Below are 13,118 nucleotides of genomic sequence, written 5' to 3'. Positions count from 1 at the left end.
TAGATGGTATGTGGACTGTGCATGTGTCTACACCGTGCCTTATGCTGCCATCTTGGGGCTGGGGTTGGGGAAAAAGTACCTTGTGATGAGTGAAAGGCATTAAATAAAAACATGTTTACATTTTGGGGGACTAGATTACCTGCCTTCTCTTCTCTCCAGCCACTCTTGGATCCAAAGGTATGTGGGGAATAACACATTTTCCCCATGTCAATGTGGGTCAGGCTCGAAGGACTCTGAGCAGAGCCCCTCAGGTGCCCAACAGAGCCTGAGTCCAGCTGTTCTGTCTGGTGGTGGGACGAGGACCGAAGACAGCGACCGTGACCACTGGAAGGAACATGGGTGCTCGGCCAACCTCACTTGTCGAAGGAAGACAGAGGGCAAGCAAACACTGCAGCTGTGCCTATTTATGTCTCTGTAAATAAATGCATCTACAAGCAAGCTTCAGCTTTAGGATTTCTGCTGAGCTGGCCAGTTAATTCTTGCTGTCAGAATGTTTCAATTCCCTGGGCTTGGCTGAATCTAATTCATTTTCAAAACTGCTTTTTCTTGCTTGCTGTGGCACCAAGAGCCCTCAGAAGGACCAGTGCCTCAAGGGAACAAGGTGTGAGAGAGATGCAGCAAGTAACACAATCTCCTTATCTAGCACGAGCGAACCAAGATCAAACAAGTAAAGGTTACACAAGCTACAAGTGTGACACAAGTGCTACACAAGCCTGAGTGCTGTTCCCAACGGCTAAAAGCATTTTCCTCAGGAAACGAGATTCATTGCTGGATCCGGGAGGGGATTTTCTGCAGGACTAAAACACAAAACCTGATCTCAAAATAATCTGATCTCAGGCTTTGGCTCCAAAGGCAGCGGCGGTAAAGCCTGTTAGCTATACTTGTCACCAGCAGGCACGAACAAAACCATCCTCTAAGTATGTGCTCCGGAGGCGTTTGCAAAGAGCTGCTCTCAGGGCTGGGGGCAGCACCAAACAAAGAAAACCGTCTGAGAAGCCTTCTGGCAGAATTTCCCCCTCGAGGTTTTCCAGCTGTAAGACTGTCACAAATAGGAAGTTTTGTCACAAGTCAAGAAAAATCAAACTCAGTAGAGAATTGACTGATGTTTGCAAGATAAGCACACCTGTAAATAAAGCCTTTGAAAGAGAAACAAATGCCAGGGATGGCAGGCTCCTAAGGAAACACAACTTCAGCTTGTAACAGCCTGTCAATCAGCTAATTGCTCTTCCTTGAAATTCCAATTTTAACACCTGCCTTATTTCAGTCAATTGTCTGAGTACTGATTATTGTTTTCCCCTAAAGGTTCTTCGATGATTTTGCCCTCTGAATGTATTTAAAGATTCTCAAGCTCTGCTGTCTGACCCTGAAGTTCAGGGTAGAGGCCCATGGTCTGTTAGTTCCTGCTTGTGCTCTGTGTTCTGTTGCTGTACGTGATTTCTCCACCGTGCTCCCAGGTAACAATTTTTACTTACCCACAGGTGAGATGTTCCAGTCTGGCCAGATAAGCACCATGTCCAAATGCTGAAAAGCTCATCAGAACCAGCAAAAAAAGCCTTCCCACCCCCAATTGATTTGGCCAGGCTGCAACCACTGAAGGAAACCAGATTCTGTTATTTTGTCAGGAGCAGCTGCTAGTTTGGGGTTGTTCAGGGTTTTCCCCCAACAGTGCAAGGCAGGCAGAGTCTTTCGTCTTTTATACTAGAAATTGGAGTTCAGGTAACAGCAAAGGCACATGCTGCAAACTGAATTATTTTACAGCACTTCAAATGCCCTTTCCAGGCCATGGCAGGCTGTCAGCATGTTCATTGTTGGCATTTCCAATCATTTCCTAGAAAAATTAATGAAAAATTTGGATAATGGAGGTTCCCTATTGGGCCAGGCATTTCTCAGAAATGGGAGAAGAATCTAACCTAGCTGATCCTCCCTTCATGATTATGAAATTAAGGGCAGCAGTTCACCTGCTCCCTACCATCTAGGAAGGATGGAGTTTCAAATGCCAATTTGCTCTAAGTTTGCAGTTGGATTTATCCTACAGCACGAGTGCTGATGGCTGCTGCAGGTGTTTAATACACTGCAGGGTCACAGTGATAAATCCCTGCACACCCTGCGGGGATATGGTGGATAGGATGTGGGTTCTAAGGGCCAGAACACTTCCTCACACGTTTCCTAGGAGCGTTACATGTCGCTGTGTTACCTTTTCCTGGTGGTTTTCCATCATCTCTGCTCTGTCAGGTAAGGACCTTCCTCACTTGCTGTCATTGTTCCTACGTAACACACTGTGGGTTTCATTGGAGCCAAGGTTTTATCCCTGAAGTTTTAACTCTCTTCAGCCTGACCAGAACTTCATATCTAGTAACACCCAACAGACTTACAAGGTACTGCACAAAAATTTAATGTAATAACTCAGCATTCTACTTCTCACCATGGGGTTTCCTGGCATGCCAGGAGTCTAAATAAGGTAACAGTTTAAGAGACAAAATGTCATTAAAAAAAAACCATACCATTTTTTCAGTATGTAAAATGTGAGTAGAAAAAGCCTGAAGATTCTTTCCCTTCTGCTGAGCTTCAGCTACCTACACTGCTGACAAATGAGGAAGGAGCCATAGCAAATTTGGTTGTGAAAGGCCTCTTACCCCAAGCATGGGAAACTTCTGGAACACTTAAAGTAAGAAGTAACAGAGCAACAGGCCTACGGGAACACTCGCACCTGCACAAAGGCTGTTTGTTCAGCAGTGAAGATGGACTCCTGACCTGTCACTGGGGATGGGAGTTGAGGAATTCCTCCAGCAGACAGGGAGGGCAAGCAGCCCTTGAGGGCACAGCTGCTTTCCCTGTCAGCTCCAGGCCCCAGAAGTGCCTCAGGGAGTTTAATGGGGTTTCTGTTGCTGCTGGCTTTTTTCTAAGGCCCCTGCTTGCTCAGCATGTCAGGCTTCAGTTCTGCTGGTGCTAAAGCTCAGGTAGGTTCCCAGCTCAACGTGCCCTATGTGATGTGCAGTGTCCATATAGACATCCCTTGAGCCTATACAGCATGACTTGCCACAGCTAAAGCTTAACCCTGAGCCTGCTCTTCCCCATGTCCTCTTCAGGTGGAGGACTGAAACAAAATACATTGTTTTTTGTTCCCCCCACATAATCTTATCCTCTGCTGCCCCACCCATCTGCTCTCAGCTGCTGCTTCTGGGAAGCAGTGCAGCACAAACTACTACAGTGCAGAACAAGCAGGGACCCACCGAGAACACATGTGCCAAAAGGCAATACCTTGCTGGGCTTCTGGCTTCTAAAGCCATCGTTTGGGTTAAACCAGGACCTGGATCTGAACAAAAGTCCCACTCGGGCCTTGCCCAGATTTGAATCGTTCAGCTGTAACAACAGAATACAGCGTTTTGTCAAATAACCAGAAAACTGCAAAGAAAAGAGCTGGAACAACACACAACATGGTTGGGACTCTTAAGAACAGGGGGAACGTGTGTGGTGGTACCTGTTCTGCCTTGCCCCTTGCAGCTCTCTCCCTTGGCTACCTGATGGCAGCCAGACCTGGGAGCCCAAACAAACCAGGTGGCCAACACCTGCAGAGCCGGCAGCTGTGGGGTCCATCTGGTTTGAACACAGTGGTCTCCTTACAGCCCCTCTCTTATGGGGCACTGGCCTGGCTGTGTCTGCTCCTGGCACACCTACACTGACATCAGGCTTCTGGGGTGAAATCTGTCTGTGGGAGACTCCACACAGATCATACCTCTGGGGCTAAACAAAAACCTCCAAGCCCCCGACTGTGGTATTGGCATCTCCAATCTGACAGCACTATGGCTAGGAAAACACTGCCACCGCTTGGTAAGGCCTTGGAGGTGACTGACCCAGATAAGGAACACCAGTGCCAATCTTCCCCGCATCTTCCTCAGCAATAATGGAAGGTAACAGAGAATTCCAAGCTCAAATGCCAAGACAACTTTGTTCCCAAAAGCAGAGGACTCAGCAGTGATACACCCCTGTTTCAGTAGTTAGTTTGTAACAGCAGGTGGCAAAGGAGAGCACAGTGCCAGTAGCTGAAGAGTGAAAAGTTCTCTCAGGATGGTCAGAGGCTTTTCATTTCATTACTTACAATTTACTACCCCTTGCCCCCATCAACTCAGCACCTGATCATTGGCATCGCCCTTGCAGCTAGACATTGACACACCTGAGAAAGGCACAGCAACTGGTAAACCACCAACACCAGAAAGAGGTAAAAATTCCAAGCCCAGGACAGCACTTTCCCCCAAAATACTTAGATCCAGAACAAATGAGATGAGCTACACTACAATGGGTAGAGGGATACTCTACTCTAGACACAAACAAGAATGCTGCTTATCCCTAGTCATGGTATTCAATCATACAGGAAAGCAAGCCACAGCCTCTCTCTTCAATTCATGCACATCAGTGTCACCTCCTTCCATAATGCCAGAGTTGTGTTCTTCCTTCAATTCAGTTAATGCAAAATAATCTTCAGGAAAACAATTAATTCCTACCATAACCAGCTAAAATGTGCAAAAAGCGCAGTCACTGAACATCCGCAATGACAGTTTGATCTTGACCTGATAACTGTGGTCGGGAGCTACATTAAATTCTTTAAAGGCCCATTTAAAGAACCCCCCCATAGGCTGCACCAGGCTTTAGCCAGCAGCATGGTTTCCTATAATCATTTCTGACGTGCTCATCTCTCTCCTTTTCCCTCCTAACACAAGAGCTTGTTTCAGTGATACCAGTACTCAGACCCCCTGAGGAAGGCCAAAACACCATTCCGTGCTTTCAAGACTTGTGCTTTTCTTTGAGCAGTAGCACTGGAAACATGAGCTTTAGTTGTTTTGCAAATACATGTAACAAGGCAACTACAGATGAAGGAACTTTAAGCCAATATTCACAGCAAGATTTTACAGCTATTTCCTTAGCTCCCCATTTCATTTAAGAGACCCTTAAGCACACACAGCAGTCTTGTCCAATTCGTGCCCTCTTGGGGAGCTATGACAGTCCCCATTTCGAACCCACAGACATACCTGATACAGCGCATCAGTCCAACCCCAACCCAACTGAAGCACTAAGTGTTGCACAACACCCAGTGAGCTTTCACTGCTGAGTTTCATACCTCAATGGCAGCTTCTTTACAGCCTGCCAGTGCTGCTTTGGTTCTTTCTCAAATTCAACAGGCTTGGGTTCAATTGTCCCACACTTGAGTGCCAGAAGATCCAATATTAAGTGAAATCATCTACGGTCTGGAGACTGTGCAGAAATGAACATTCATCCAGACTGAAAGCAAACTGGAAATCCAGGAACACAGGACATTTTTCTAAAACAGTTTAATAAAAAAGTTGTGAAGTTTCTTGAAAAATTGGAGAAACCCAAAGCATATCGTGTGTGTCACCTGTCTCAGTCACAAAGAAACACAATTGTCAAAAAAGATATTTAAGTTTAATACAAATTTTATACAAAGAAAATGTGAAAAAATACTTCCATATGCTAAAAGCAATTATGCTTCACAAATAAGGCCAGCTAGGCTATTTTTGACACAACTGCAATTCACGAATATTCTGTTCTCGCTTTTTTCTCTAATACTCCTTTCCCTCTAAGGTGGGTACTAGCTGGAGACTGTACAAACCGCATTCTTTTATAAACAATGGGAGAAATCAACATGACTAAAATGTACAACAGAATGTACTGGAATGATATCATACAATTAATTTTCTCATATACATACATCACCTTTGCTTTGTTCAATGCTTTCGTTTTACACAACATACAAAATGGTACTACAGTATAAGTGTAACAGACAGCATTTTCAGGGGTTACTTTCTCTCATACTGTACTGTTTCATGCTTACATAAAAACATAAACCCATCATATAAATAATACATGCTCTGGCCCAGCATCAAAAGTCCTTTGCCCGTGTTTCCCGATCCACACCTAGTTGTTGTTCCATTCAAAAAGCTTTCCAAAGTCCTTTTGGAGGATTTTAAAAGAAAACTGAACTGTGAAGCATAGGAAAAAACTTTACTTTTCTCAATCTTTGATATCAATGGTCAGCAATCCTGCTCAGGCAGCTGGTGTTACCTTTCCAACTTTTCTGATACCGGACTGAACTAAATTTTAACTTAATTTTAACCTGTAAACAATCTGATAATAGCCTGGTCATTGTAAAAACCAATGTAAATCTTTATGGATCTCAGGTTCTCAGATTGGAAATGCTGTAATTTGCCTAATACAGCTGACTGAAAAAAGACACCCTTCATCGCCTGGCTGCTCAAAGAAACCCTACAACAGTTTCAAAATGCTTAATTTTTTTTTCAATCCAAATGCAAATCAAGTTGTTCAGATTCTCATTATTATGTTATTTGATGTGTAACTGCCATTTCCCCAAGACCAGTTTTCAGTGTTAGCTTGTGATAAGGCTGTTTTAAACCTTCCTTTTCCAACTTCAAACGCTCTTTATAAGTTAAAGTCAATACAAATATAAAAAGGAGATGGTACTCTAATGACATCCACAAATTGTACATTATTTACAAAAGAAGCATAGATTTAATATGGATCTTACCTGTCCTCAGCTTTTCTAAGCCAGCGCTAATGCTTTACATTAATGTAGTGTAGTTAATGCTTTGTACACATATACAAAGCTAAAGTCTGAATCTTTGAGGTTAATCCAAAGAACTCTGTTTATTATTCACATTTCTATTAATTTATTTATTCCAACAATTGTATGGACTTCTCGTTAGCAGTTAGACTCTTCGTACTTGGACTGGCATTGTGGTCTGAACATACTGAACTCCAGTTCTCATTGCCACTGTCCCAGCAGAAGGACTTACCACTACAGGAATGGTCTGTGGATTAAAACCAAGAGAAACATATTGTTATGTTAAAGGTCACATAAACATGACCACAGAAATAGATATTTCTTTTCCAGGGAAAATCCAGAACAAGTTCCAATTTTGTGCAAGAATTAATACATTTATTACTGCAATATGACCTCATTCCAGGGCAGAAAGTAGTGTAATTACTTTCCTATAGCCAAGAGTTTTTCTGTCTTCGTATTACTGCTGCTGTATAACTACAGGGACAGGTGGTCCGATGGGGACTGTACCCACTCTGGCTGTGCTTGAAGAGTTAGGTTTTCATAGTTAAATCCAGTTATGTACTTTCCCCAAACTAACACATGGGAAGAGGAAAAAGGGCTAAGAAAATCCTTTGTCATTTGAAAAAGTTTTGACAAATCAAACTGGAGTACAAAAATACCCTTGTTTATAAGTATATTCTTGTTACACATTACTTAAATCTTTTTCCCCAAAAGGAACTCCCCCATGCATTCAGTCTACACAGAAGAGAACAAAGAACATCCATGTGAACAAAAAAGTACTTAAGTTAACTTTTGCACAAATCAATGACAAAACCATCAGCATTACTGGGAACTGTCTTACACACCCTGTAAAAATATTAATATAGAATAAGCTTTTCACTTCCATCATACAGATCATGATTTATAAATCTTGACAAATGAAGGTTCAGGACATCTCTATAGGTGGTCATTGATTCTACAGATGCAGAGACAAAGGCACAAGAATGTTAAACAATCTGGCCACGGTCACATCACTCTGGAAGATCTGGAAAAGGATTTATTGAATCTTAAGTCTGTATATGAAGCTTCCTCCAAAACCATGAGAAAGTCTAGAAATGCCGACCCCGTACAAGCTGCAAGCATGTTTTGGTACAATTCAGTGATGCACAACCCGTGATCAAGCGCACGCATCCATTTCAGTTCACAACATGTTTTGGAAGAAACAGGAAGTGAGACTTTGAGGAATCTGAAAGGGATGCACAGATCTTCCCCCTGACAGTAGCGTGACATTCCAGAGAGAACATGGAAGAAGAAATACAAGTTCACTGAAGCCCAGCGTTTCCCCACACTGCTTTAAGAAACCACATTTGTGTCTTAATGGTATTCAACAAAGTATCCCTACTGAGATTCCGGCCTAGAGTGCTTATCAGCTCCTGTGTGACAAAGTCTGTGCCTTCCAGAAGCCTACTCATTCCGTTCCCTGGAATGCAAAGATGATGAATTGGTATTTTGACCTTATTTTAACTGCAGGAAGGATTAAAATAAACAATTTGCTAAATAAATTCAAGATTACTGCCATTTTGTAATGATTTTAGATGTGTACAGAGGGTCCCATGGAAACGGTACCCAGAAGATATACTGGAAGTTGTTCAGAGGAAGAAATTCCTAGTTGGAAACAAAGTGCAAACCGAACCCTGAAGAAGCCATTCTTTAAGTCATTGTTAGTACTACAGGTGGGGAAATTAAGGTTGCCACAGTTGCCATTTAAATATAAACTTAAGAGAAAAAAATAAGCTTCAGTTCTTATAGCGATTGGGATATGGAATGTGCGAGACTCCTTAAATGCATTTAAGATCATTCCCTGAGAGGTAAATTTTCCACCTCTGCCAGTTTTACACATATGTACATTTTGCATACGTATTATACATGCACTAAGGTTTAAAATTATTTAAATTGCACGTGCAGTCATTAGAATACAGAGGTGTCTGTAGCTGTGCAAGACTAATGCAAATGTGTACAAAGTTTTAAACATGCACAAATAAAGGTTGAAACCTTTCAGCCGTTCCGATAACGCTTTACATAACGCAACACACTTTGTCTTACAGAAAACCCAGGAAGGTAACTGCCATTTCCCCAATATTATGCAAAACCACCTGATGACCTTACAACCTCTCAGCTGTTCACAAGAGCCTAATGTCTTTGATGCTTGCCACTCGACTTTAAACCACATACAGAACCTTGTTGTTACGGTAATTCAGTCCAAGCAACTTAGGGCCGATGCTGCAAAGGTGCACAGTGCTCTCAGCTGAGACAAAATGAGGCGAGTTAAAATGCTACCAGGAATGTGAAAAGTCATGATCCCCACTAAGAGGGTTTGTGTGGAAAATAATGGCTCTGAAATACTGTATGTGTGTGTGTGTGCACATGTATCCACAGGCCTATGCACATAGGGCACGTCTCCTGCAGCTGGGGAGTGTGGGGGGTACGTGCGGGTGTGTGTACACAAGGAGAAGGACAGAGTAACTTCTGTAGCAAACTAGGCCTCACAATCACAGTGTGATTAAGGTATACTGTTAAATCACGATATGGTGTTTGTCATAAATTAGCTATCTTCAGTCATAAGATGAACTGAAGTTATCCAAACACAGGCTCCTCTGTTGAACCCACGGCTGAGACAGAGCATGCCGTCCAGGGACCACTGTGGTATGAGAGGGTTTCCTCTTGGTAAGAAGGAAGTCAGCTCAGGTGCCGTGCTGACTCGGAAGCGAGCCCTGCGGAATGCCACCGGCTGAAAGAATGGGATATCCCGATGCTTAAAATGCAAAGTTCAAACTCACTTCTGTCTCCCCTCCTGTGAGCAACACTAGGGAATTCAAGTGTCCTTAGTGATGTCTTTGATGGAAAAAACAGGTCTGATTCCAATGCCATTTCTCATAATTTTGTAACGCTAACGTGCAAGACTGCATGGGAGATACACTGCTGATGAATGCATATTTTCTTTCATAGTTACTGAGATGTCACAGGAATATCAAGCATAGCTAAGAATTAATTAAATCTCTTTAGGATACCATAGACAAAAAGATATTTAAAAGCTATTTAAAATGAATTCTATATATTTACATTGACATTGTGGTCAAATATATACATGAAACGGACAAATAACTAAGGTGATAATGTAGAATGGAAGTCTGACTGTCCTCAGCCTTTGCTATACTTTATGGCAATTTCTGAATCCTTGTATCAACGAAATGATGAAATGAAAGGGTGGAATGTTGCACAGCAAAATAGGGCATTTTGCACTGCAAGTTGAGACTACACCAGTGAATTCATATCTTGATAGAGCAGCAGATGGAGACAACCCCCCAGAAATACTGAGCAATTTTAATGCCAGGAACAGCACTACTGCAGACTTTAAATGACAATATTGTACTTACAATTGTGGGTTGAGTAGTTGGAATATAGGTGGTGGTCTGCGGTACCTGGACCAGTTTTATAGGCTGGTTGCTTGTCACACCTGTTGCTATCTGCAGAGACAGCACAGGCAACCTCAGTAGAAGTCTCAGCTTTTACATAAATTCCACCTAGTTGTTATTATTGTTATTATATGAAATTTATGTTGGATGTTTTGTTTGTGTTAAAAATTTGCATCATAATGAATTCACAGGTTACTTCTTTGTTAATAAAACAAAATTCAAATTATGGACGTGATCAATGTATACAGCATGATGTTTCAGGTAGAACCTCTATGTGAAAGCAATTCCAGATTTGTAGAACTGGAATATTCCCTGGCAAAAATTTTAGGTAACTGATTATCTCCCATCCCCTATTTCCCCAGTAATACAAAGGTAGTGCTGCCACAAACAACGCATATGAACATTGACTGAGCCAGAGTTCAACTAACTTCACCAAAGCATTCAAGGTGGAACAGCACATTCTTTTTCCCTCTCCATGTCTGTTTCCCAAGTTACGCCCAAGCTCAGAGATCTAACACCAGACAGTAGCAAAAGTGTCAAGAAATGAACACAGCTCTCTAGTTTACTATGCTTCCCAATTCTATAGGACTATCTCAATGAGACATCATGCTGGAATCACAATACTACAAAATTAGTTTGCTTTTAATATTTTAAAATACAACAAGGCTCCTACTGACGTGGGGGATTATGCGTAAGGGTTTGAAGGATCAGCCCCCTCCCCCCCCTAAAATTTTTCATTTAATAAATCTTGCAAGGGCAGAAGAAAAACGGTGCTGAATTGCTAATAGTCAAGCCCTACCTATAAAGCAGAATCTTCTCTATAAACATTTTCTATATATGCAATGTTAAGTCCCTTTTATTAGAGCATTTGCTCATCCTTGCCTACTGAATACTATTAGAGTAGATGCTATGGAGGATTTCGTAACTGCACACTGCTCCGTTAACTGTAGATCCAGGTGAACTGTTGTATCAGTGTTATGGAACATTGTGGTACCCTAGTGGCAGTCTGTTGTGATAAAGGAAGTTGATTTGAATGCAGGTCTTGAGCTTGGCCTCTGAACCCCCAGGCAAGAAGGGCTTGGAAGTGCTGCAGTCAGTATTGCTTATCAGAAGGCAACTTGTATCGAAAGATCCAGACCAGAAGCTACACTGATGGGTCCTGGAGAGAGAGAGAGAAAGAGGTCCAGTCCCCTTTGGCTGGAAGGATGAGTCAAGCCAACACAAGGTTTTATTGGGAATGAGTGAAGGGGAAAGGGTGTTCCCAGAGAAGGGGTTTTTTTTTTTGCAAGATGAAGAAAAAACCCCACAACTCCCTATCACACTCCCCAAATCACACTCTGAAATACGCAAACAGTCATAAATTCCTGGCTGATACAGGGAAGCCTTTAGGGCTAGGTTTCAGAGAAATCTTACAAACTGGTTTTGTTTGAAGTGACTGCAGGGATACTCACTGTAACACTCTCTTTGCTTTTATCAGCTGAACCTTCCTTTTCCTTAGGGGTGCTGGCTGTTTCCGTGGGTGTCGGCTGCACACTTGAACTGGGCTGGGATGATTTGTTTAATGTTTCTGTGCTAATTTCATTATCTGTTTCTTGCTGTGTTGCAGTAGCTAAAATAAAGGAAAAAAAAGAGAAAGTAGCTGCTACTTGTGTACCAGTTCCCAGTCACATCTGCACCCGTGTGAATGAAGAACACTGCATCACTGTATTGCACCCACCCTAACCCCCCAGATAGGAAACAGAGAGCCCAGAACAAGATTACCTGACTGTGTGCAAGATTTCATATGCTCAGGCCAGTGAGCTTGTTGGCAGGGATAGTCACAGTAGCTAGTATTCCAACAGCAATAGAAGATAGCTTCTTTTTTGCAGTTAGCACACCACTGTTTCTTTTTAGTTTCATCCACTGCTTGCTGCTTTTCCAGTTCCAGCTGCTTCTTCACCTCAGCAATCAAACGATCTCGTTCTTGCTCTAGACTCTGACGCATTTCAGCCATTGTCAGTTCTACTCAAAAAGCAAAGGAAGATTATTTTTCCATTTTCCACCCCCAACAACATGGTACTAATTTTTCATGAGTTTAAAGACAACATGAAATGAAAACTAACAATCAAAATATTCCCTGAGTTTTGGCCTCTTTTGTTTCATACCTACTGAACAAATGAAAGTCTTCCAACTTCTCATTCTGGTACCGTGATTGTTACCCTTCACCATTACCTTCTGTTTAACTCTCTATTTCTAGATGCCCCACAAAGGATCAGAATCCAGGTGAACCATGTGCAGCATAAACACAAAAAGGATGTATGCAGCTGCTAACATGCTTTATCTTTACAAGCCCGAACTTCTGTTCTCCTCCATTATTCAGTAAATAGAGAATTACATTTCCCTCTTCTCATAAATAAATAACAGTGAATCAGTTGTTCTTTGTATCTTGGTTTCTTTACAAGAAAAATGGGAAAGTTTAAGAGGAACACTAACAAAGATGTAAAAAACTCATCACTACATGAATAAAGCTCTAAATCTGAGCCTTACTGCAGGATTTCTCTGAAAGACACCCACTATTAACGCAGTTATAAATGGATACCTCAGTCACTCTCAGTGACTGAGCAAAAGAGAGCTTGACATGATCTTTGAGAACAGGGGCAAAGGCAAATAAAGCATGGCAATTACAGCCACCTTAACTCAGGAAAAAGAATCTTTTGAGTCTCCTAAAAAACTCTGAAGATGACATATTTTCGAAAGACCATTAAAAGTGTTTGTTTACATCAGTAGCTTAAAACAGTGCCAGGGTTTAAAGGATTTTTCTTTTACTTGTGAGCACACCTAGACATTCAGTTCTGTGAGCTGCAGATGAGTTGTTGCCATACCCAAGTAATTCTGCAGCAGTGGAAAAGGTGGTCTGCCCTGAGCTGAAACAGTAAAATGTTACTAACGAACCAAAGGCGTGTCTGAATATGGAGTTATTCAGCACTTAATGTACTTCCATTTCAGCTGGGCTCTGCATAAATAGAGTCGAAAAGTGGCCTAGGACACTGTATTACATAGTCCTAAGGCTGTTTAGACTGCACACACTCTAAAGG

At 42.1% G+C, this 13,118-nt stretch overlaps 1 protein-coding gene across 1 annotated transcript in view; it reads right to left on the bottom strand.

Moving 5' to 3' along the window:
- Positions 1-6,696: 6,696 nt before the first annotated feature.
- Positions 6,697-13,118, bottom strand: part of ZMYND8 (zinc finger MYND-type containing 8) — a 45,206-nt gene continuing 38,784 nt past the window's right edge. The window contains exons 18-21 of the mRNA XM_084271416.1: positions 11,806-12,045; positions 11,496-11,653; positions 10,006-10,095; positions 6,697-6,839 (exon numbers count right to left, since the gene is read on the bottom strand). Of these exons, the coding sequence (XP_084127542.1) occupies positions 6,738-6,839; positions 10,006-10,095; positions 11,496-11,653; positions 11,806-12,045 (590 nt within the window). The 3' untranslated portion in view covers positions 6,697-6,737. The remainder of the gene's footprint in view (positions 6,840-10,005; positions 10,096-11,495; positions 11,654-11,805; positions 12,046-13,118) is intronic.

Source organism: Gallinula chloropus (genome assembly GCF_964237585.1).
Source record: "Gallinula chloropus genome assembly, chromosome: 16".
In the NCBI taxonomy this organism is placed as follows: Eukaryota; Metazoa; Chordata; class Aves; order Gruiformes; family Rallidae; genus Gallinula; species Gallinula chloropus.
This window is presented reverse-complemented; position numbering and strand designations above follow the sequence as displayed.